This window comes from Chamaea fasciata, unplaced genomic scaffold, assembly GCF_029207755.1.
Source record: "Chamaea fasciata isolate MVZ Bird 193981 ecotype frontalis unplaced genomic scaffold, bChaFas1.0.hap1 SCAF_8, whole genome shotgun sequence".
Lineage (NCBI taxonomy): Eukaryota > Metazoa > Chordata > Aves > Passeriformes > Sylviidae > Chamaea > Chamaea fasciata.
In genome coordinates, this window is record NW_027094093.1 from 38,907,308 (window position 1) to 38,932,892 (window position 25,585).

At 46.2% G+C, this 25,585-nt stretch overlaps 1 protein-coding gene across 2 annotated transcripts in view; it reads left to right on the forward strand.

The window, feature by feature from the left end:
* PKP4 (plakophilin 4) overlaps positions 1-25,585 on the forward strand; it is a 40,061-nt gene that overhangs the window by 11,319 nt on the left and 3,157 nt on the right. The window contains exons 2-18 of one of the 2 annotated variants that reach the window (XM_066190504.1): positions 968-1,080; positions 4,875-4,909; positions 9,024-9,155; positions 9,308-9,498; positions 10,277-10,835; positions 12,486-12,677; positions 14,062-14,264; positions 16,489-16,617; positions 17,635-17,848; positions 18,801-18,984; positions 19,281-19,398; positions 19,865-20,056; positions 20,198-20,371; positions 21,122-21,272; positions 23,215-23,410; positions 24,157-24,241; positions 24,348-24,465. In XM_066190504.1, the coding sequence (XP_066046601.1) occupies positions 968-1,080; positions 4,875-4,909; positions 9,024-9,155; positions 9,308-9,498; positions 10,277-10,835; positions 12,486-12,677; positions 14,062-14,264; positions 16,489-16,617; positions 17,635-17,848; positions 18,801-18,984; positions 19,281-19,398; positions 19,865-20,056; positions 20,198-20,371; positions 21,122-21,272; positions 23,215-23,410; positions 24,157-24,241; positions 24,348-24,465 (2,986 nt within the window). The remainder of the gene's footprint in view (positions 1-967; positions 1,081-4,874; positions 4,910-9,023; positions 9,156-9,307; positions 9,499-10,276; positions 10,836-12,485; positions 12,678-14,061; positions 14,265-16,488; positions 16,618-17,634; positions 17,849-18,800; positions 18,985-19,280; positions 19,399-19,864; positions 20,057-20,197; positions 20,372-21,121; positions 21,273-23,214; positions 23,411-24,156; positions 24,242-24,347; positions 24,466-25,585) is intronic. The other variant, XM_066190505.1, reaches the window with a different exon arrangement.

Consider the following 25,585-nt stretch of genomic DNA (forward strand, 5'->3'; position numbering starts at 1 on the left):
TGGGGTGTGAGGGAGCAGGGAGCAGGAGCTGATGGATGCCCCAGGCTCCACACAGCCACAGGGCACTGCCATCACCTGAGTCACACGGGAGAAACTCATCGGTCATTTGGGCTTTCACATCAAAGGAGTGCTCTGCTTTGCACTTGACCTCTGTGTAAGAAGTGGTGCTTCATCTATTGGTGTTCATCTATTTTTATATGGTTTACCTAAACTTCAGAGGGTTTACGGTATCAGTTTGAAAAATAATGCAGTTGCTCAATAGAACCCTTTTCTCTGGTCAATAAAAGCTACCTGAAGGGAGAAAGCCTCAATAGCCTTTGATGTGGCACAGTCTGGATTTCAGAGTGCTAAAGAAAATGGTTCCAGATTTCGGTAACAGCCGTCCTGTGCGGCACTGGTATTTCCCACATCACCCTTGCAGTGTTGTGTTCCAAAAGCCTCTTACAAAGGCTGAGGAAGCTTGGTACCCTCGATCAAGAAATATAGAAAAAAGCTGAACTCAGAAAAGGTGAAACAGCACATCTCTACACTCAGCCAGTTTGAAGTTATAAATCTTAAGGTTTCCAGCCACAGTCAGAATGTAGGATATCTTAGGATTCGAAGGTTTGTGATTGGAAAGGTTAGGATGTGATATTTTCTGGTTTCATTGTTTATAGATTAAATTGAAGACTGACTTTATAGGCGCTGCTTTTGTTAGACTGTGGTAATGTAAGAAGACACAAAAATTTTAATTGCAGGAGAAATAAAACACAGGAATGCTTAAACATGTTTTTCTTTCTGTAACAGGTGATAAATCAATATTTGCATGAATCACTGATTTTAAGAACCATTACATTTCCACTTTTATAGTTAATTCCCCTAAGGAAGAGTCAAAACACAACTGTGATGAATCAGTGATTGTTTCAGAGTTAATCCACGCCCATTTTTTAACGTCAAGAATGCTTTTCTTTTTATTTTGAAATTTCAGGAGCTTCAATTTCAAAGACTTACCAGAGAACTGGAAGTGGAAAGGCAAATTGTGGCTAATCAGCTAGAGAGATGTAGGCTTGGAGCAGAGTCACCAAGTATCGCCAGCACAAGGTACAGGTCCTGATGACTTTACTTTCATTTGTCCCATAAATTAAAGGCTTTTTAGTGGTACTTATGTCCTCTCTACGTGTATTTTCACCAATAGCTATTCACCTCTATTAATACCTGAAGGATCAAAAAAATGCAGATTTGCTGTAAAGAGTTATGGGACAGTTTCAAGAGGCCTCTCTAATGATTACAGTGTATTCCAGACACTTTCTGAATTCACACCCAGAGAATCAGTGGTTTCCAGGGTCACCTGGAAACAGCCAGCAAGTCCCAGGAGTACCTGGTTTTGGTGGCACTGCTGGTTAATTTGTCTGGGGGGAGCACAGGATTGCTTAGGTTCCTGGTACAGGGTCTGGCAGAGAGGGTAGAAAAATCAGGTGTATTGGTGAATTCAAGAAGAGAGCTGTTAGAAAAGTTGAAGACTGAAAATGATCTCACTTCCTTAAAATATTTGTGAAAATGTCTGCTTACCTTGAGAAGAAAAGCAAAATACCGATTTTCCTGGTTTCCAGTTGTTTGTAAGGTGTAAAACAAGTTTATGGCATCTTATTAGAGAAATCCCCCTGTACTAAGAATTGAAAGTTACTCAAGTTTTCTATGTAGTGCATGTAGTTGCAGTTGTGTTTCTGATGTAGATTTTGGGGATGGAAGCTCCAGCCCCAGTAAAACCCAGGCTGAGGCTGGCGGGGCACTGGAGCGTGGCTGGCAGCTCTGTGAGCGGCGCCCGTGGGGAGCAGCCCTCTGCTGCTGCTGCTGCTGCCTCACAGCACAGATGTATCCCAACCACGCAGGGAACGGGAATGCTGCAGGATATCTGTGAGCAACATACATGCTTCGCATAATTGTATTTTTAGCTTTTTACAGCTTTTCACTGTTTTATAAATATTTAATAAACAGTACTTAATTTTTTCATCTGTTGCCTTTTTTTGATGACGGCAGCAGTATAGCCAAGCAGGAAGGTAGGCGATGGAAATCACTGCTTTGCTCTCAAGTGGTGCTGTTTAATTTAGAAATACTTTTCACCTTATGGAGTACTTGCAGAGATAATAGGCTTAAACTGTTCCATGTCATGCAAAACCTGCAAAAGATGCGCTGGGAGCTGACCTGTCCAGTCTAGGAACAGGAGATCATAATTGTCTTTATGCCATTTTTTAAAAAATACACACTGCTTAACAGAATCAGGAATCTGCAATTTTCCTAAATGGCAGTGCTGTTCCTGAAGGCTTGCTGTGCTGTGCACAAGTGCTGGCTGAGACCTGGCTGCGACCTCCACCAGCCCCTTCTGCCTTAGCAGAGTGGCACAGCCATGTCACGTGTTCCCTGCTCTGACCTGGAAATTCAAAGCTGGAAAGGGTTTGAGAGCTGCCACATGAAAATGTAAAGCAGTGCTGGTGACCCTTAGTGTGTTTTGTCTCTAAATGACTTAATGCAAAACCTTCCCATTTATCAGGTTTTTGTTTTTGCCAGATTGGCAGCTGGTTCAATTTTGTATCTAGGGTGGCTTTGAACAACAGCAGTGAAATGGCAAGGAAAAGGTGTGGAATGAAGGAAGGGGCAAAACCAAAAAACAGACAAACAACAAAAAATCAAATTAATCAGAACCTCAAACAAAAAAACTAAACCAATCCAGATCCTTAAAAATACAAGTGAGGGAAAAAAATCAAAAGGGTTAAAAAAAAGGCATAAATGGATTTCAGCACAGTTTGTGTGCATGCTCCATCTCCAGTTAGCAAATATTTGTGTTACTGTCGTGTTTGTCTCTATCTTCTCTAATTGAAAACTGTTTGTCACACCAGGCTCTTATGGTATTTCTGATAGAGGAATATTTCTGCATGTCTACTCTACTAACCTAATTCTTTTTCAAGGATAGTAATGGGCTAAATTATCATTTTCCAAAGTGCAGCTTGCCACATGTGGGCTCTCTTTGGATATATGACATGCTGCTGTCAGGAAGAGACAGCAGTGTGACTAATTCCAGCAGCAGCTCAGCACGGGCACTGCAGTGTGTCACCACAGTGGCTTTTAAACAACGGGATGAAATGCACTGGACTTACTGCTCAAAGCTGACAGATTTGCTGTCTTCAAAACATTGCACCTGCTAGGTGGCAAAATCAGGTGACGAGATCTGTAGGTGATGTATGCTGGACTTGTTCCAAAATCATTTAATAAGAGTCAAGTTCAATGTTTAACCAGATGAAGTGTTGAGGAAGCAACTTTCTTCCCACACAGTCAGAGCAGCCTTTTTCATTCCTACATTCTGTGCCTGTAAAGGAAGTTGAAGTAGTCAGGTGTGTTGGGCAGGGATGTGCTCCAGGTTATAGCCTTGTGTGTGTGACAGTAAAGTATTTGTGTGTATTCAGTGTGTGTTACCATTGCCAGCAGCACAGAGCCGTATTGCCTCAGTGTAAGGAATTGAGTTTCCAAAAAGTCTCAGAGCAAAAGGGCAAGAGTGGAATACTTGGTATTCAGGTAGCATGAGAATTCTGGGGCCAGAGGTGGACTTTCAGACACCTGAAGTCTGCATTGGAATTCTCCTTTTACTCGAAGTCTCAGTGTAACTCTAGTTCAGTTTGCGCTGGTGTGTGTCTTTAGCACTCTTTTATACAAATATTTTGTTTCCAGAAAGGCTCCTAAATGGTTATTTTCATTTTAGAAAATAAGTATCTCATGCTGTTCATGTTGCAGAGCTAGTTTTTTGTAATCAGTAGCTGTGGGAGAAAGAAGTAAAATAAAAAGTCATTTAGAGATTGCTACGTCTTACCCAAAATCACAGTCTCATGCTGATATTTAGACACATTCACATCTGATGGACTTTCCTCTTTTTCCTTTAAAGAGCTTTTTGTTTGGAAAACGGCAGTTTATAATCACTGCAAAAAATGATGTATTATTCAAAGTTTGATAGTTTATAGTTAGAGTGAGGAAATACGTTTTCCCATAAAAATATTTAAAGTATCTAATGTTAATAACATATGGATGGATTCTGCATTTGTCTGTAGGGGTAGTCATGCATCAGTACTACTGTGAGCACAGGAAAGCACATGGCTTGGAGGAATGACAAAAGGGTGAAGATAGTTTGATAAAAAATGAGTATTGGAAAAATGCAGGAGAAGGTTGGGTTTTACCCTGATATCAGACACCTGCTTGCCTCTGAAGGCATCTCATTAACCTGGACAGTCTGGCATGTGTCACTCTCAGAGGTGTAGTTGTGTGTCAGGTTGTTTGACTTGTTCTGTCCAAAGGATTGGAATTCTCTCTGGAAAACTGGAAACTGAAAAACCGCTGAAAGAGACAGAAGCAGACCTACAGTTTTTGAAGTGCTTTACATGTAGGAGCCAGTTGCTGTCGAGTGGTGATCCCCAAAGCTCCTGTGCTGGACCCTGCCTCGAGCAGTGACGGCTGCTGTCCGAACAGTGTTTGCTGCTGGTGCTGCTCAGGTGTATGTGCGCTGTGCTGCTGGTGGTGCACACTGGTGTGGGCTGTCACTGACAGCACAACACCCTCAACAGGAGTTGTGTGCTGAAAGTTGTGCTCTCACCTGCCCTGTTGCAGGCACGCTGTGTTGCCTGGTGCTGTGACGTACAGGAAGTTACCGTGAATAATTCCCACTGACTAACAGAGAATTGAACTCGGTAACCAATGGTTGGGTTGTAAAGCACTGCAGCGTGGTATTTACATGGACTATTGAAGTTTATCTGCTGGGGAGTTTGTGAAGTTCTCTCTGATTGATTAAAAACACAATAAAAAGTCCAAACTAACCACAAGGTTCATTTGTGTGATAATTTTTTTTCTTTCTGCAGCTCTACTGAGAAGTCATTTCCTTGGAGATCCTCAGGTATTATCTTTTATGTACAATTTGCTTTAAGCCCAAGTAGATTTATTGTCTTGGCATTCATTGCTTGTTTTGACACTAACAGAACATTTAGCAGCAATGCTACGCATCTTTTCCAAGTGTCTTTTCTAAAGTATGACATTAATGTTTTCTTCGTCACACATGGAACACGTGTGTTCCCTATGTTGCTGTAAAAGGTTGTTGAGCTTACAGGTAGTTGCTAGAACTTTTCTTATATCTTTATGTGCCTTTGCATTTCTGTGTGGGCTGACTGTAACACAAGGCTTGTCATGTATTGGGTCTTTCCTGCAATTAACTAAAATTTTCTTGTGAGTCTTACCCCGGCAAGTAAGGAGCATGAAAAAATACCGCATGTTTTAAGCTGGAAAACTTGGGGTTTTGTTTTGTTTTGTTTTTTTCTTTTTACAGATGTTCTTACTTTACTGAGAAAATCTCTGATAAGTGAAGGTTTTTCTGAGAGTGCTTTTTTACTTTTGTACCTTGGGACAGTGTGAACTTTCTTTCCGAAAGAAGCATTTTTCCTGTACCGCTACGCGTGCTCCTAGTTACACTGGGGGAGAGGGTAGGACTGTACCTTCAAGGTGGCGTTCCCTGGTCTGTTGGAATAATCCCTCCTCCCCGGAGGGGCCAGAGCACGGGGCTCTGTCAGGCTGTGCATCAGTGGGTGTTTGATGTTGTGGAGTCTGCCTGAACTCCGTGGGCTCTGGAGCCACGGGGCCCGTGCAGGGGGCAGGGCAGGCGTGGACAGAGCTCCTGCAAGTCGCTCCTTGTGCTGGGTGACGGAGTGACGGAGTGCTCGTGTCCTGCGGGCCAGCAGCGCCCAGTGCGGCCCCGGGGCGCTGGCGCTGTCGGGTGGAGCTCCCGAGGCCCGTGGTGCAGGGCCCTCCTGTCCCACCCGGGCAGGGCGCCGAGTGCTCTCGGAGCTGTGTGGCTGCTGCACAGGGACCCTGCCTGCTGCTGCTTGTTCAGTCGGGCGGTGCCATCCTTACCGTCTCTGGCATGACTCTGTGTGCCCTTCCTGCCTTTTGTTTTATTCGGGGATTAAAGCTCTCTAACTTGTGCATAATCGTATTTTCTTGGCTTCTGTTGCTGCAGCTGAGGTGAGGCACGTGTTAGCTTTCTCCCTTTACTTTAAAGCTAATATTCTCAGCAGTGTACTTGTATTGCCACGTAACTTCCACTGGTCACGGTGGTGCTTTTCAGGTATTCTTTCAGCAGTGGTTTTAAACAGAAATCAAATTTGTTTTTTCAAGTAATTGAGAAACAAGTCTTATATATTTTTTCAGTGCGAATGTTGGTTTTTGTGAGGTTTGTTTTTTGGCAGTTTTTTAAAGCACGTTGTTTCCCCTTGTTCTATAATGTCCCAATGACGCTTCACAACTGTTACAGATTCTTTCCGAGAGCTCTCCGGTGTTGTTTCACTTATTTGTTTCAGCCAGATGCATTCCATTGCTTTATTTCCTCTTCTGATTTTCCTGGAACTTACTCACTTTTCTCCTTGACCTTCTATTAGTCCCTTCCCTCCCTTCCTCTCTCTCCATCTTTGATCCAGCTAATATTTTTATGTTGTCCTTTAACTCTCTCCTCACATTTGTGTGTTTTTCTTTAGAAATCTCATATGCTCATCTCTGCTAAGCAGTCACTTGATATATGGCCAAAAATTCTCCTTCTGCTTCAATGCTCTATGTGTTAATGCAAACCTAGATGTGTACTTGGCACATCTCTGTATTCAAAGTAGCCTTTCCTGAAGTAATTGCTCAGAAGTGGGCATGTTGGGGAAAAAAACCCCAAATTTCTTGCTTAGAATTTCCTGATCTACCTTTCATTTCCTGCTTACATTTATGCTTGTGATTGTGGCTTGATTGTAGGTTTCATTCCCCAATTCACCTTTTGTTTTGTAGAAGTGTCACTAGATGCTGCTTTATGAACTGTAACCTGAAAATACTGAAGTTAAAGATGAATAAAACCACTGCCTTGAATCACCTTTTCTCTGACTGTAGGTAGTGGCTTGTGTCAAAAGCATCAGTGGATGATAGGATGTGACTGTAGCTGTAATTGCTTTCTGCATCAGTAGAATTATACAGAAATTTTCGCAGAAATATAATGTGATGCTGTTTTGCAGATGCTTATAAATAGAATATTAGATCAGCCATTTCTAAGAAGGCTATTGTTTTATTCAGGGCATTCCTCCTGTTCTGTGGTAGTGGAGACAGATAGAAAGACAACAATTCATTTTATTGTGCTTTCTTGCCTTTGTTAAACAGGCTAAACAATCTTCATTTTTTAGCCCTATGAAGGCTTTGGCCTGGTGGGCAGTGTGTGATGGGAGCGAGGTTGGGCTCCAAGCTCTGTCCTGGGAACATCTGCACTGAACAGCACAATTGGACCTTATTCTTCCTGTGTCTCTCCCCAGACTGATTGTCAGTTTGACATTGATTTAGTATCGTGTAATATCCAGTAACTGAGATAATCGGGCCTTGTATTGGATAAACAAAAAGACTGAAGATTAAAGTATTGAAGTTGGATGTAATCCTAATGTAAATGTCCAAGTCCTCCAAGTGTGTTATTCCAGAGAACATGGAACACCCACTGGTGGCTGTTACCATCTGGTGTTAAGTTGGTGTAACAGGCTGTGAAGTGAGTTCTTGCAATGTTGGTTCTCTGGATCATTTCTAGGCATACTGACAATTTAACTAATGGAAGTTAGTAACACTTCCTATTAGCTCTTAATAAAATTTGGTCATAATACTCCAATAAATTAACTAGCATCACATTTTACAAGCGAGTTTTGACCTAAGAATGTACTGGTAAAGAACTGCTGACTGTCTAGGATTTCTAAGATTTATTGATTTTTAAAAAATCTGACTAGTGTTCCAGCATTCTCCATAACAGCAATTGCTGAGTAACGTTTTTAGTATGAATGTTCCTTTATGGCTCATTCTGCAGATCGTGAGACACCAGCATTTTGTGTCCAGCCACTGGTAAAAGCCAGAGTATTTCTGTGCAGCAAGCATTGCTGCCCAGAGCCCACCGAGCTGCCCAGGTCCTGGCACCGGGCAGGCCTTGGGGCTGGGCTGGTGCTCCTTGGCACGTTCCCTTTGGGTTTGCTCCAGGCTCATTCATGGATTTCTGCAGCAACAATTTACATCTCAGGTGTTACCTTTAAGCACAGCCTCCATTGCCTACTCTGCTTCCTCAGGGAGGTTTAGCTTGGATATTAGGGAGAATTCTTTGTGGGAGGGCTGTCCAGCCCTGGCACAGCTGCCCAGGGCGGCGGTGGAGTGCCCACCCCTGGAGGGATTGAAGAGCCGCGTGCATGTGTCACTTTGGGATCCTGGGTCAGTGGTGGCCTTGTGCTGGGGAACAGCTGGGCTTCTCAGAGGGCTTTTCTGACCTAAACTGTTCTGTGGTTCTGTGCTGCATCGCTGCTGCCTGTGTAACATCAGACCTGAGGGCTTAATATTCCTGTTAAAATAACATCGATTCAGTATCCTCATCTTTGTCCTTTCTCTTCCAGACTCTAACTTTTTCCTTTCTTCATATGAGCACTGCTGTGCCTCCTTTGCCTTTCCTCACAACACTGTCATTTCTCTGTACAGTTCGGCTGACATTCTCGGAACTGAAGTTAGCTTAAGAGGCAAATATTTAGATGGTAGTTTACTAAGTAAAAAAAAGTCTAGAATTTGCAGCAACTGTTGTTCATAGTACACAAACAGGGATGAAATTCAGTTCAGCCTTTTCCATCTGGAGGTGTTGATGACAGGCCCTTAAGCCAAGGGTAGCTGTCCACTGGGCACTGCAGCACAGTTGCAGTGTTTCTATACTTCAGAGCGTACTAGGTAATAAATCAATTTTTCATTAAAATAGGTTGGAACATATGCTTGAAAAATTAGAATTGTAGAACTACATCAAAACTTTCAGGTAACAAAATTCTCAGAGATTTATATTTACGTTCTGTTCATTGTGTTTGGGAGATGATACCTGTCTGCCAGTGAGCTGATTCTCTTTGGTGTAAGTTGAGAAAATGATCATTACTGAGTTTGCAGAAAACTTGCATATGAAACACTGGATTTATCAAAATAATTTATTCTTTCAGATCCTCCGCCCACCAGTGTAAGCAAACCCCAGGTGTCAGAGGGTGTTCACACCAATGCCTATGATATTAGGACAGAAGCAGAGCAAGGGACTCTCTACTCACCAGAGCAGACATCTCTCCATGAAAGTGAGGGTCTGTTGTGTGCATTTTAAATATTAGAATATATTTCTGTATTGACAGTATAAAAACGTAATACAGTTATGAATGCAACAAATAGCAAAGTTATATAATACTTGGTGAACTTGTTCAGTGATTTTATTCTTATGCTGCCTTCATGTCTGCAGGGTCCGTAGGTAACTCAAGAAGCTCAACACAAATGAATTCTTATTCTGACAGTGGTTACCAGGAAATAAGCAGTTTCCATAACAGCCAAAACTTGAACAAGTCAGAGATCAGACAGCAGCATTCCCTTGGCGGACCCCCCAACAACCATGTGGTGAGGAGCGCGCGCGCCGAAGGGCAGACGTCAGTCCAGGTACTGTGGCCAGGCACCGTGCACCTCTGCCTGCGCACCGTCCTGCGGGCTTCGGGGACAGAGCTCTAGGGCTGGGCCCCTTGGCGTGGGCTGAGGTGGTGCTACTGAATCAGTGTTGGTTTGGCACCTTCACTGGTTTCAAGGCGGGAATGGCTTGCAGCAGACGCTGGTTTGCTGGGATCAGCACGTGTGAGCTGGGTCATTCAGGGGGCTCAAGTGAAGTAGCACTCCTGACTGCACAGTACACTGCTATTATCATGTCAAGAAAACATCACTTGCTCAAAATTCACTGTGAAATGGGGGAAAACCTTCCTCGAACTTAGCCCGTATGGAAGCATAGTTCTTAAAGGAAGATGCTGCTTGTGTTCCTGAACATTCTACAGCGTCTAGCTTTTCCCTCCTTTTTGGGTGAATGGAATGATAGTAAGACAGTAATTGTTGGAGTATTTCTGGATTGTACCAGAACTCTTTGTGTTACTATTCCTGAATTTCCAGAGTGGTTGAGTAGTGAGGAAGGAAAGCATAGGTGAAGATTAACATAGCAAGCCAAATGAGAATTAGAAATGGGTGGGTTTTTAATGTTAAATTGTCGTTTTATATACGAAGAAGCACTGGTTAGAAAAAAGTTACAGGGACTCTTGGAGGAATTTGGTTTAGGGTAAAGGCTACACTCGGCTGCCTGTATATACCATTGAGTTGTGTGTGTTTCCTGCTGCAGAACAATATCCGCTGTATGACCTAAATGATGAAACTCCGAAATGCTTTTGGTTTTCAACAGCCTCAAGCAAATACCGCCACGAACCGTGTGATGAGACGGGTCAGCTCGGTGCCCTCCAGAGCACAGTCGCCCTCCTACGTGGTCAGCACCGGCGTGTCCCCGTCGCGGGGCTCGCTGCGGACGTCCCTGGGGGGCGCGTACGGCTCTCCCGGCGCGGCCGAGCAGAGAGCCCTGCCCTCGCACGGCTACTCGTCCAGCACCCTGCCCGTGCAGCGGGCGGGCTCCCCGTACGCCCTGCACCGGCCGGCCTCGCCCTCGGCCGTGCGCCGCGTCGGCTCGCTCACCTCCCGGCAGCCCAACCCCGCCGCCGGCTCCGCCCAGTACCAGCCCGCGGCCAGGGTCGGCTCTCCTCTCGCCCTCGCTGATGTGCAGACCCGAGTGGGTTCTCCAGCCCAGACCCAGCTGGGGTCCTCTTCCCCGAAGCGTTCTGGCATGACGGCAGTCCCGCAGCACCTGGGCACGACGCTGCAGAGGACAGTCCGTGACGTGGAACAGCAGTACGGACAGCAGTACGACATCTATGAGAGGATGGTCCCCCCACGGCCAGACAGCCTCACGGGTGAGTAACGGGCACAGACACGCCACAGCTGGAGAAACCCAGACTGCGGTCCTGGTGTTGCGGGTGGAACGTTGTAGCGCTGGGGCACAATTGTGGTGCTAGTGGCAGGTCAGTTGTAAACACTGATGCCAAACACTCTGCGTCGATCCCAAGTTCCTCAAGAATACTGGCTTTATGGCTGCTGGCCATGCCTTGAATTAAATCCTATGATTTAAGTTGCTCAATGAAACTCTAAGTCTTACAGAGGCATGTCAACATTTTCAGAGATAAAGTACATTTAAATGTGTATGCGGGCTAAATATAAAGTAAAACATACTAGCCTGGAACTAATTTTGTGTGAAGTTCTTTCTTAAAATATATTACTTATTACCACTGAATATTAGGGGTCTTTCCACTAATTCTAGACTGTCTCATACTTCAAGTTAAATACATGGTAACCATTTTAATACTAGCTTAAAATAGAGCCCTAAAAGGTGGAATCTATTCATCTGAGAGGCAGTTCTTGTTAACATGCTGTTACTTTACGTTTTCAGTTTTGTGTCTTACTGATTCTCTTCTGACCCTCATCTGAATGAGCACAGTCAAGGTGATTTTCCAATTAGACCATGCGCCCTTTGGAACAGACGGCAATTTCTGGTTTTTCTTTTGAACCACTCTAGTGCAGGAAACTCCAAAATGCTCTAATTCCTCAGCAAAAGATAAAACGTGTCTTCTCCCTCACCTCTGTCTGCAAGACTTAACAATATGCCAGTTTGATAAGTGGTTGGGAATGAGTTTGATGGGAAAGGCCCTGCTGCCCTCTTTGCTTGCTCAAGTCCTTCTGTTCTCACCCCCTGTAGAAGTGTTTTCTTAGTGATGGCCCAAAGCTTTCCTTGCAGACACTGTGGCAGAGTAGGTCTGGGATTTTGGGGGGGAGAATACACAGATGGAGGATACATTTGGTTACACATCACTACTCCATTGCACTTTTGAAGTTGTTCTGTAATCTCCATCATTTCATCATCCTTGCATAGCTCATTTCACACATTCTGTCGCTTTGATAACGCAATGCCGAAGTCAACAAAGTTGTATACATTTTATACAGAATGTTAAATTTATAGCAAGGTGGAAAAAGCTCATCCAGCTGCAGCATAACTATATATATATATATATATACTCACATCATGGGCTATTTAAACCTTTATAAAGATTTGTCTCCATGTGCTTACATTTTTGCTGCCACTGTCAAGCAGATGTTTGCTCTTACTGCTGTGGACTGTTTCGGTTCCAGGATTACAGCCCCTTTAGGCTGTGCCCTCTGTCACGACAGGATTTCTGTCAGGCCCGTACTTACCCTGTCATTGCTGAATCTGTCCACTGCACGTGCTGACTCAGCCTTTATTCTCTGTGGTTTAGGCTGTAAATGATACCAAAAAAGTTAGGTCGGGAAAGCTCAAGTTGTCAGAGTATGGGCAAAACTTTTGGTCAAGGAAATGCTGCTTTGTCAGTGGGCCTTTCAATATGGGTCATTTAACGATGGAAAAAGTGTAACGAATAAGCCTTTGTGACTGGTAGGTTACCTTTTCCTGGCTAAAGGAAGGCTCAATCCCGACAGCTGTGTTGCTTTGCTGACGATGGCCCACGTAGGCATGTCCCTGTGCTTGGTTGCAGGCCTGAGGAGTTCGTACGCCAGCCAGCACAGCCAGCTGGGGCAGGAGCTGCGCTCGGCCGCGTCCCCGGAGATGCACATCACCCCCATCTACGAGGGCAGGACGTTCTACAGCCCCGTGTACCGCAGCCCCACCCACGGCACCGTGGAGCTGCACCACGGCTCCCAGGCCGCCCTGTTCCGCGCCGGCTCCGGTGGGTCACGGCCCGCTCCCACCGCCGGGGCGGGAGGGACGGCGGCAGGGTGTCCGTTAATGGGGACAGAGACTGGGTGTGAAGGGCTTAAGAGAAGCGGCAGGAGTTAAAAGGCTCTTGTGGTGTTTGCGGGGAGTGCTTGGGGCTATACATCACTGTCGGCCTGGGGTCAGAGTGCTGTCTGTTTGATAGCACGTGCACGGGTACATCCCAGATAAGCCTATTCATGACACACTGAATTTATTGCTTCCTCTCTTGCATTCTCTGTGCATCGCTCTCTTATGAATTGAGTTGGTTCACGGGGTTTTTATTCATCAACCAGAGTTTGCCACTAAAATTACCTACCGCATCTTTCACAGTAAAAATACTGTTTTGCCCAACTTCTCAACAAAGCAGAATGGTACGTGCTACTGCTGAGGATTGTCTGTTGAGCCCAAAATATTCCTCTAGTATCTCGTAGAAGTGCCACTCATGTATTATGAAGAGCATAGGCATTAGATTAGTATTAGGATATACTTTCTGTAGGGAGAAATAATGCATGTTGCAATGCAGTTTGTCCTTTGAGGTTGATTAATAATTTGTATAGTGGTTTCCAAAAACCCTTCAAATATTAGAGTGATTTAGTTAAGTAACTCTCTACAAGTATTTATAAAGAACTGTCAGATTCATACATCATGTTTTTCATGTTTGCTGATGTAACTGCAATACCAAGAGAACAGAGTGCTGAAGGAGGCACCAGTTTTTGCAATTCTCCTGCCTTCCACAACCTAGAATAGATGGAGTTTGTCAGGATGCGCCAATGAGAGAAGAAAGAGAACTAGAAACTGGATTTCTTTCTTTACTTGTTTACTTAATACCACTTACCTTGGAAGAACAAGAGCCTGCACAACAGCTCTGCTCAGATAGGAAGATGCGTGTTCTTGTTCCCTAACCACTCAGCTTCATCTTTGCAACGATCCACATGTTGCCTTTTGTCAGGGAAAGTGTACACATAGTCAGGAAAAGCAAAATATCATATAAACAATATGAATTTTTGTCTACTTGTTCTTCCTTTTTGGTACATCTGTTGGGTTGATATTATGAACTTAGAAAACACTTTGCACCCAGATTTCTGCTTGTTGGCACGGGATGCATTTCCTACTTTTAAATGCTCGTTGAGGGAAGCCGAGGCACAAGTCTGAATCCACTAACCCTTTCATTCTGTAACCAACCTCTCCATTTCCATGGGGCACTGAGGAATTGCTCCGTGAAATGTGACATCAGCCTCCAACGTGGAGCACAGCACGCCTTTTCAAGTCTGAGGGTTTTTTTGCTTAAATAGGTGTCGCCCGTTCTCTTCAGCAGGCACTTGTTACTGGCCGGTTTTGACACTGTTTTGTCCTAGGCATGGGTAACCTGCAGCGGTCCTCCAGCCAGCGTAGCACCCTCACATACCAAAGAAACGCCTACGGGCTGCCGCCGGCGGAGCCGCTGCGGGCGCTGCCGTTCCGGCTGCCTGAGCCCGCCTACGGCCGCCTGCACCCCGCGCCCGACGGCGGCACCACGCGCTCGCCCTCCATCGACAGCATCCACAAGGACCCCAGGCAAGTCCCGCCGGGCGGAGCCGTCCCTGCGCACCTGGGCGCCGCGCCACTCCTTCCAGTGTTCGCTGCCACAGTACTGCACGCAGGCCGTCTCCTGCAGGAGGAGAAAGCGGCGTTACGCGTTTTGTTATTGCGCTTTTCTTCCCTGTTTGTTTTTATGGAGGAGCTGTTACAGGAAACACAGCTTTGATGAGATTTGACCGGATTATTGCAATTTTTTCTTAGTAACCTGTAACACTGTAGCGAGATTTCTCTTCATATGAATGGAAATCGGGGCTTGAAAATTCAAAAGTACAGACCTAATTTATTTGAATGAATTTTTAATGAACAGCCTACTTAAAATTCAGAACAAAGTGTTAAAGCTATTTATAAATGTGCCATTTTGAAAGTGGACGCACATATTTCTGCAATAATTACCGGTTCGATGTTGTAGATGTCTGTGCACAATTGGGGCTGTAGTAGAGTCGTCATTGTCATTTACTCCAGATGCTGTGCACTAAAACCTTGTATTTAACCTGGGAGTATGAAAGCCCAGGCAGTGTACAGCCTGGAAGGGTTTATGTGTGTGTTTGATGTGGATTTGGAATTGGTAGGAATTGCAGTCCCTCCTCAGGCTGCTGGTTCACTGAGGAGCCAGCTCGTCCTGGAGGAGCTGGGCTCAGCTGTGCCTCCAGGGCTGTCCTAGGCACATGTGGGGCACCTCAAGCAGGGGTGGTGAGACTGGAGCTTCTCGCTGCATTCCCCTGCTCCTGTCTACAGCAGCTCATAGTTATCTAGCCCGGGCCAGTCCTGTCCTCTCAGCAATGAAAACGCTGCTTTAATGGGTTTTGTTATTCCATTTATAAGTGGAAATTGATATATTTAAATTTTTTAAAATAGATACGGAGAGACTGAATTAATTTCATTTAACTGAACGGTGCATTCGTCCAAATGATGTTAATAGGATAATCTTAGCCCTAGATAGTAAAGCTTGGAGGCTGCCTGCTCTGGTGTGGTGGCCAAAAGAGTTTCTTACAGCAGGGATGCTTCCCATTCATAGCAAGGTTCTTTGAAGAAACTCCGACTCAGTTGTTACTGCTGATGCGCCTTCTTAGCTTGTAGTCTTCCAGAGGAATTATTTTTACCTTCCATTTAATCTGTTGCAGTTTCTGATGTGCATATCAGGCTGTGGCAGGGGAGCGTGTTGCACAGCCTCTGAGTGGGCTGTTAGGAAGCAGCACTCTGGAGTGACTAGCTTTACTAGAAAGCCAGTTTCCCCGTGGGTTTTCCTAGCATTAGTATGGAGAAAGAAGCCCTGAACTGTTGAGCAGTTCAAAGTGGGCACAGACCTGAGCTTCCCCTTCGTGTGACTGACTCCTGGGGAGACCTGAGTGGCCGGGCCAGCAATTAGTCTTGGAACAGCCTCCCAGCTACTCTTCTTGGAATACACTTTGCTGGTTTTTTGGTTTGTTTTGGTTTTGGTTTGGGGGATTTTTGGTGGGGTGCTTGGTTTGTTTGTTTGGTTGATTGTTTTGGGGGCTTTGGATTTGGGTTTGTTTTGGGTTTTGTGTTTACTTGGATTTTTGAGCCTGGGAAAACTTAAGATAGTACTTTATCCCCCACCCAGTCCTCCTTTACAGAAGGCAGAGATAGCCCAGCAAATATTAATGGCTGTGCTTCTAAATCTGCAAACTGGGCGTGTTTCATGACTGTCCCAGGATTGGTCTGCACAAAATTATTGTGGTTTAATGAAGGAGATATTATTTAATAATTTTAATCCCTGAAAAACTCAAATCAAGCCAACATCCTATCTGATCCTGACAATAACACTTCAGGACGTGCGGGTTTTGTTGAGGTATAATTGGCTTCTGCCTAGGGAGAACATTAGGTGCTGAGAGAAAAATATTGTGTGGAAATGATGCCCCTAAGCAGCACTGTTGAGGGAGTATCTTTTGCATTAGATTTTTTGTAGGTTGAAGTGTTTGAGCTGGTGTAACTTAGTGATTATTTGTATTTGTGTGGTCCATAAGCCAGCTGAGGCACATTGGATGTAATGTCCTTTTCCAGCTGGGAGACTGAAAGGTGGTGTGACCCACTGTTATCCCATTACACGTGGTTCTCCTTCTAGCCCTCTTACTCCAGAAGAGAAGTGAAACTGTTGGAAAGCCATGCAGATGCTGGGTAGCTGTAGCTGCTAACTGCCCACGGTTTGTGAGCAATGCCTCCTGTCCGTGTGTCCCTGCAGGGAGTTTGCGTGGCGAGACCCGGAGCTGCCGGAGGTGATCCACATGCTGCAGCACCAGTTCCCCTCGGTGCAGGCCAACGCCGCTGCCTACCTGCAGCACCTCTGCTTCGGGGATAACAAGGTGAAGACAGAGGTACGTGCTGCTTCTGCTGCTCTTCCAGGGAAACCTGCCAGGAAAACTAGGCCTCTTCCCTTTTTGTCATCATGACGCCGGTTTTGGGACCCTCTTGTGCTCCTGTGCGTACCAGGTGGATGCTAATATTGAACTGCCTGGGGCTGTGTAACTATGCACACGCAGATTCTTCCTGCCATAAGAGCTGCATGGAAATTCTGTGGAAATATTTTACCTTGAAGTTGTGTCATCCAGCAGAACTCTGCAGTAGGTTTGCCAGAGCCTGGCTTCGTGTTGCCTGTTGGTGACTGGGGACTAGAACAACCAGGAGGTCTTTCATTGGTTTTTATCGAGGCGGTTTGAAGCATCGTCGGGAATGAGTGAGCTGTCAGGCAGAGGAAAGGAGCTCAACCCTAGGGAAACATGGAGGAAACTGTGTATGTCACTCTGATAATAATTCAGATCATTATTGAAATTTCTTGAAACTTTGCATTCAAAGACCTGCTGTTTTTGCAAAGCAGGATAAGCTGTTGATTTGAGGGAATTTGCCTTTTCATTTGTATCCTATGTGTGCGTGTGCTAGATGTTGTTTTCAGTATAAATTGTGTTTGTGATAATATAATGTTGGTGCAACTTTTGTAAGAAGATAGCCCAACATAATTCACTGTTGCTGGGAGATGAAAAATGGTGGGTTTGATGATCTGGTGACGATCACAGTGATAACCAGCTCTTAGTTCCAATATTCCCTAAAAAGATATTCTGCGGTATAGGAAATTACTTTTAAAACTGGAAACAAAACGGATGCAATAACAGTTCTCTGAACACAGCAAGTGTCAGAGAATGACCCTCAGCCACTGCAGTGGGGTGTGGGGGCAGGTTCGGGCCCCTGTAGCAATCAAGTCAATCAGGTTCGGCAGCTGTTTCTTCTGGAAGTAGAATGGGAAGTCCTGTTCTCATAGAAACAAAAGCCTTTTACATCTGTGCAGTGAGGTGTGTGAGATCAGTGGGTGCTGATGGTCCTGACATGCCACTTTGCAGGTCTGCAGGCTAGGAGGTATCAAGCACCTGGTGGATCTCCTGGATCACAGAGTCCTGGAGGTTCAGAAGAATGCCTGTGGTGCGCTGAGGAACCTGGTTTACGGGAAGTCCACCGATGAGAACAAAATAGCCATGAAGAACGTGGGGGGCATTCCTGCCCTCCTGCGGCTGCTGAGGAAGTCTGTCGATGCCGAGGTCAAAGAGCTGGTGACAGGTGAGCTTGGCAGGGAAGCCAGCAGACACCTATACTGCAAGATACTTTGACCAGTTGGAAGTTATCTTGATCAGTTAGAACAGCACAGAGTGTACAGTCACCGGGAGAAGTGAATGCTGAGGTAGTTGCACGAAAGCTCCACCTAGGATGGATTTTCCCTCATGTGAGTCTCCTGCACACACAGCCAGTATGTATTTATTGATTCTGAACATTCCTTTTATTACAGGCTTTTTTTACCTTTTCTTGACAACAGTTTTAAATAAGATCTTGCAGAATTTGTAAGATGGATCCAAACTATGTAAATGGTACTTAATCTGAATTATAATCAAGGATGACTTCTTCAGAAAAAGTATTTAAGCTGTGTTTCATGATGAAAAAGAAGATTCAATGCTGTGTTCAGCATGGCATTTGTATATACAGTTCTGCTGGTAATGCATGTCAGATTTCATACTTCTGTATCTGAATGTCACGTATGGGGACTTTGCCAGGCCGGGGACTAGGGATTTCTGCCCAAGGATGAAAGATGGATAGCAGCTCCATGTGGTGGATGGATGGATGGATGGATGGATGGATGGATGGATGGATGGGACTTGCTCTGGTCTTGTTACTGTTGTTTCCAGGAAGAAAGTTTCTGTGTGATTTTTACATTCCTTCTTGTGTGTTCAGCTCTGCTCCTCAGTACCCGACATCCCCAGTATTTGCTGCGAGGTAGCAGGAATGTCAGGGCAGGCCACCCTTATCATTGGGAAAAAAACAAGCCAAAGCCATGCCCTCCTCCAGTGTTCACCTTGTTCACCTTGCTTTCCTCCTTTTTGGATGCTGGCCCTCCGTGTTCTGCCTGCTCTAGAATTACATCACATATTGAAAGTAATGTATTTTAAGTTGTCGGTGTTGCTCCACGTTTGTTTGCCCAGTCTCTGCTGACTTTACTGCTCTGGAAATGTCTTCTAAGGGGTTCTCTGGAACTTGTCTTCATGTGATGCCGTGAAGATGACAATCATCAGAGACGCCCTGTCCACGCTGACAAACACTGTGATCGTGCCCCACTCGGGATGGAACAGCTCCTCCTTTGATGACGATCATAAAATCAAGTTTCAGACTTCCCTCGTTCTGCGCAATACGACAGGATGCCTGAGGTATTTGCTCTTCTAGAATGCTCCCTTTTGAAGAGTAATCATGTTATCCAGCAGGTCTTTCTTGTGTTGTCATTTTAAATACAAAGGAATTGTTTTAGTCTATAAATTACAGAGTTCCATCATGTAGACAGCTTTTCCAATTGTCTTTTTTCTTTCCTAATAGAAAAATATTAAAGTTACCAAGTTAGTCACCAAGAGTTGGCAGTCCATTACCAATCAGTTCTGCAAACTGTCCAATAAGTGATTATGTGTCTTTCCTTGCATACCCCGTGTTCCTTTGTCATTGCAACCTTCAGGAACCTCAGCTCCGCTGGCGAGGAGGCGCGAAAGCAGATGAGGTCCTGCGAAGGCCTGGTGGATTCGCTGCTCTATGTGATCCACACCTGTGTGAACACCTCGGATTATGACAGCAAGGTGTGTGCACGTCTCACCTCCAGACACCTCAGTGCTGACCTGTGTGTGTGATCCTGGGGTTTGCATCGCTCAGCTGAGCGAGGTGATGGCCTCAGCTCACCTGGCACCGCTCCCGGCCCCAGGTTACCCAGGCACAGCCAAACCCCGCTGCCTAGCACTGGGTCACCTCTTGTTTTCAGCAGGGCTGCAGTATCTGTTTCTGAATGAAACAGTAATAAGCTCTTATGCTTTTCATTTTCAATACTAAAGAATAAGCCACTGTAGCAGAGACCACTCTTATAAATATTGTCAGATTTGAGAGAGATTGCATTTCCCCAGAGAAGCGCCAAAACGCAGCCCAAGGCCCAGCATTAGAGTTTAGCCTCTGTGCTCCCCGTGCCTTTTCTCCTCTGCTGAACTGGTTTGGTTTGGTTGGTGTCTGTGTGGGGAAGAGCTGGTGACATGGTGCCTCTCTGGTTTGGTCCAGACAGTGGAGAACTGTGTGTGCACCTTGAGGAACCTTTCCTACCGCTTGGAACTGGAGGTACCTCAGGCGCGGCTGCTGGGAATCAATGAACTGGATGACTTGTTGGGAAAAGAGTCACCCAGCAAAGACTCAGAGCCAAGCTGCTGGGGGAAAAAAAAGAAGAAGAAAAAAAAAACTTTGCAGGAGGATCAGGTTTGTATTTTCCATGTACTGCAAATACCTCAGGTGAGGTTTGGCGCATGGTGGGAGAGGACGTAGCTTGACAAAAACAGTCCTGCCTTGAATGACAATATGGAGATTTTGTCCAGTTACAAATCTGCATTCCTTTCTCAGTGGGATGGAGTTGGCCCTATTCCAGGATTTTCCAAGTCTCCTAAAGGGGTGGAGATGCTCTGGCACCCGTCGGTGGTGAAGCCATACCTGACGCTCCTGGCAGAGAGCTCCAACCCAGCCACTCTGGAGGGCTCTGCGGGGTCACTCCAGAACCTTTCTGCGGGCAATTGGAAGGTATTGGAATTCCTGCTCCTCCTCCTCCTCACTTTGTGGTCCGGCTGTTTTTCTTGTAGAACCCTGGAATGTGTTTGGGGGGAACGTGCCATTTTCCAGGGTGCACCTGAGCATTCCCCTCTTGTCTGTGCAGTAGTGCCCATGTGCTGCAGTCGTGTTTCCACAGTGAAAAGCCTGGGCAAAGAGCAGGGGCAACAAGGGCCATATGGAAGCTGGCCTTTATTTTAAATGAACAGAAAAAGCTTCTTCCAGTGCATATCAGATCAAAACCATCTTCTGGCGTCTTCTAGCTGTGAGTTCTGGTGGGAGGGGGCTGTTGTAATAAGACCAGGACAAATAAATTTATTTCATTTCCATACAGTCTGGCTGTTGCATATAATGTGCTACAAAAGCAGCACATGAGAACACTATATTGTGTCATGTATTTGTCACGGAGAATTTAAAAAACACAGCAAGAATTAATTGCTTCCTTTGCTTGCAGCAAGCCAGCTAAGCCTTTTTCAGTTTGATCATTCCGAAATTGGTGTTTAAAAAAAAAATACAACAAACAAAACCCGAACCTCCTGCTCCCTTTTCAGTAATCATCACCTGTTCCAATACTTTCTCCCTCTGTAAGAGGACTGAGTGAGAAATGGCCAAGAGCCAGCTGTGTGTAATCACAGGGAAAGCACGGCCCAGGCTTGTCCCGTCCTATTGGAAAGGCCCGTGAGGGTGGCAGAGCAGGGCCGGTGCTGACAGGCTCCGTGTCAGTTCGCAGCCTACATCCGCGCCGCCGTCAGGAAGGAGAAGGGGCTGCCCATCCTGGTGGAGCTGCTGCGGATGGACAACGACAGAGTGGTGTCATCTGTGGCCACTGCCCTGAGGAACATGGCCCTGGACGTGCGGAACAAGGAGCTCATTGGTACGTTCGGACCGGAGGGAGCGCCGGCGCCGCGCTGTCACACCTTGGCTGGGAGAGAGTCCCTGCTGGGAGCGGCACACCTGAGCTGTGCCGCATCAATGAGCAGCTTTTCCACAGAAATATTGCCATGTTAGGTTGCTGCTGGCCACCGTTATGGATGGGTCAGCCAAACCACACAGAAAACCCTCAGCGCCAAACGGGATGGAAACACAGCTCTGCTTCCTTGGAGCTCGGTGCTCACCTGCTCAGAGGGTGCAGGTCTCCCGCGTGTTCCCAGGGGATGGAACAGCTCTGCTGCCATGACAGCAATGCTTTTTCATCAATCTTGGACAGGAAGAGAGGGACAAAACCTCCTGGTAAAGTATTTCCAGGAAAACACAGATACAGAGCAGCTCTATGTCTTTGCTGAACTAAGTCATCAACACAGCGGTGCTTGCTAGAAAAACTTACTGTCATGTCAATTCTAATATTTAACCCTTTAGCATTCATCTGTGTCTTTCTTATCTAGCATTACAAAAAACCTCAACGAAATAACAATCAGCTTTCCTGCCTTTCCTGCCCTGAGGTTTCTCAGGCTGTTAGTGTTGAACATGCTTCAGCCTCAGGCTTCTGTGGCTTCAGTGAACCCTGTTAACAAATGGTGCGATATAAAAAAGTCTCATTTTGGTACAAAAGCATTTTCTGTGTGTAGAATTGTGGGGTCAAGGATATAACAGCTGTTCATAGAGACAGGAGGATCGTTATTCTCTAAAAGAGAAATACAGGTGAACAGAGCTTTGTTATCTGTTTCTGAAACTTCTCCATCTGGGACATTCAGAGTGTGTTTCCCTGCAGTGCAAATGTTACAAGTGAGAAATGTGTAAAGAGAGAATCCTATTCCATAGCACCAGCCCTGTGCAGGTCAGACTCAGGTGATATTCAGGATGTTTCCCCCAATTCTGGCAAAACTTTTCAGTTCAGGAACAATCCTCCACCTGCTCCCTCTCCCTGCCAAAGCTGTACCTCTGAAAGAATTTCTGGCCTCGACACACTCTGAAACAGACCATTGGATAAAACACTGCGAGATGTGAAGCGAGTTGTGCACTGCCCCATGCTAGAAATCGTCCTTAGCAGCTTCTCTGCTGGGTTAGGAAAGGAACAACGGCTCACAGGGTCACACTGGAGGAAATGAGAGGTGAGGACTCCAGCAAATTGCAAGTATGTCAGAACACGCAGCACATGGCTCCAGGGTTGGCAATGGCAGGGTGTTCCTGCAGACAGCAGTGTGGGGATAGTTTTCCAGCGGGTTTCCTTTTGCCTGCAGAATTCCTTTTTTGTTTATTTTTTTTCCTCTCAGGCACATTACACAAGTAGATAGCAAATGACTTGGTGCAAAGCTCCTTCGTTATTCGCTGTTATGTACAAATACATGTCTGCTATAAAATCAGTTAATCATTCAATGAACAGTACAGCCCAAGCAGGAAGAGACCTCGACCTTATCTTAGTTACTGTCCCTTGTGTGCAGTTTTCTCTGGCGTCAGTCAGCCACTGGAGCCTGACAGAGCTGAGTTGCTGACAGGTAGCAAACCAGGTGAACAGAACATCCAGAAGAAAGGATTCCTGGTTACTGTAAGGATTCCTTTAATCCTCGCGTAGAAGAAGCGCGGCAATGTGCACTGGTCTGTCAATCATAATAAGTAGCCTGACATTTTTCCTTAAAGAATTCTGCTTTCTCCAAATACTTGTTTAAAGAATTCCTCTTTTAGTGCAAAATTCAGCTTCTCACACTTTTAAGCTAAAAGGAAGAAAAATTGAAGAATTGTTATGTGGTGTCTCTTGACTCAGTGTAAAATGTGAATTCTTGACAGGTTTTGATACTGTGCCGCTCCTCCCTGCCCTCAGGTGCAGTCGCAGCCCGCGGGAGCGAGCTGTGGCCTGACCCGTGCCGTGGGTGTGTTTGCAGGGAAGTACGCCATGCGGGACCTGGTCAATCGGCTGCCGGGGGGCAACGGGCCCAGCGTCCTGTCGGACGAGACGGTGGCCGCCATCTGCTGCGCCCTGCACGAGGTCACCAGCAAGAACATGGAGAACGCCAAGGCCCTCGCCGACACCGGCGGCATAGAGAAGCTGGTCAACATAACGAAGGGAAGAGGTGACAGGCAAGTGGGCAGCAAAGACCGTACCCGAGCTGTTTGTGTCCATTTGAAGTGCTTTAGAATGTGGGAAATGGTTTTTTGAGTGAAAAAAGGATCTGCCTCTGCGGTGTGGGTCTGAGGAGCTGTCAGCGGGAGTCTCACTGGGACGCAGGAGGCACCGGTGCCGCTGCCCTGGGCAGTGTTCTCTGCCCCGGGCTCCTGGAGGCTCGCACAGCTGCTCACAGTGACCGTGGCCATGGGACCTGTTCAGGTTCAATGAGTTTACCAGTCACCTCTTCAGCACCGACAAGATTAATAACCATTTGGAGCTTCTCCAAGTCAGACTACGTGGGCACCTTTGTCAGATGTATCCCGGCAGCTGTGAATTGTATCTAGTGCAGCTCTTTGGTCAGGGAAAGGAGAAGGTGGCTGGGGATGCCCTCGAGGCTGAGGGGAGCCAGTCCTGCCCGCTGTGCCAGGGCTCCGGGGAGGCCGTCACACGCGTTCTCTGCCAGCACCGTGGCCGCCTGGTGGAAGCGAAAGCCGTGAGCGTGTGCCGGGTCAGCCGCAGGAGGCCCCTGTGGCTGGGGGACGGGGTAGCAGGAGCCCCATCTCGTGGTGAGGCTGCTGGCCTGGCTGTGCTCATGCAGGTGACGCCGTGCCTGGTTTGCCCCGCAGCAGCAGGTTCAGGCTGTTACAAACGGGAATGCCGTTCCTTTGTAGTGGAATTCAGTGGCTTTCTAACGCTGTCGTGTTCTTCACCTCCTCAGGTCCTCACTAAAGGTTGTCAAGGCGGCGGCCCAGGTACTGAACACACTGTGGCAGTACCGAGACCTCCGGAGCATTTACAAAAAGGTAAACTGTAAAATTAGCTTACACTGGAAAACAGTGCCACTGAACTCCTCATTTATTTACAACTTGCAATTTATTCTGATGTGGTTTTCTTTTTGCCACTCCACAGGATGGATGGAATCAAAGTCACTTTATTACACCGGTATCGACACTGGAACGAGAGAGATTCAAATCCCATCCTTCTCTATCCACGGCCAATCAGCAGATGTCACCTGTCATGCAGTCAGGTCAGTCAGGGAGGGTGAACGCGACCTGCCGTCCCAATATTTTTAACTCAGCATCTCAGTGTGGTACTGATCCCATTTAAAACAGGTCAGGCTGTTGCTCCTTGGTGTTTGAGCAAAGCACTTCACGTGCTCTGAGTGCTCTGTGAGCTGTTGGTGCACAGTGAAATCCTCAGTGACCAGAGCCGGACATTGTTACCAACAATGTTCAAGGCCGCTCCTGCGCTGGGTGGGGATTGTGGAGCGGCCTCGTGGAACATGGGGACCTGACAGCATAAACAGCAACGCGCCCACAGCGAGGAGCTCATTTTCATGCCCAACTGTGTTCCGTAAGAATGAGAAACCAAACCCAAAACCCTCACTTCTCTGACTCCTCCTCATTTATTTCTCACCTTTGTTCCTTCAGTGTCTTCAGTGCTAGGATTTAGATCTTCAAGACGGCTGATACAAAACCTACCTGAAGTCTTCTGTTTTGTCTTCTTTTGGCGTTTTATTTTACCCAATTTACTCTTCTAGAGACCATCTAGAGCAGATCTCTGTTAGTACTGAGAAATACCTACCTAGTGTGACTGCTAAAATTAGTGACCAGTTCCTACAACACTTGTTTAATTGCTTCTTTACATAGAAGGAGCAACCCCAACGTATTCCTTTATGACATGGTTGACTTGAAAAACAAGGACTCCACAAGGGATTTATTTTCCTACAAGAAGTAAACCTGTTGTGGCATTCGCGCCAGAGTTCCTCTCACCCACCATGGAAGCCAGTACAGCTTAGGCTCAGGGAATGACTGGATTCCACCCAAGTGTAAAAGGATATTCTGACACCAACTGTCAAATTTCTATCTCGGCGCTTTCTCTCTCAGGATACAGCAGCAGAACAACTGTATTACTCCCGTTCTTTGAATGACAAGTAGGAAGCAGATGAGCAGCTCTAATTTAATATTCAAAGGATGTTGTATTTCAAAGAGGGTTTAGTAAAAATTCCTAATAGGAAGTGTCTGCTTTCCTGGTCTAGAGCATGAGCAAGCCCAAGGGAGTCAGTGGAAGTTGGTGCAAGGAAGGCCCACGTCCCCAGAGGGGCTGTGCAGCACCGTGCTGGGCACAGCAGATGCCTGCTGGGACAG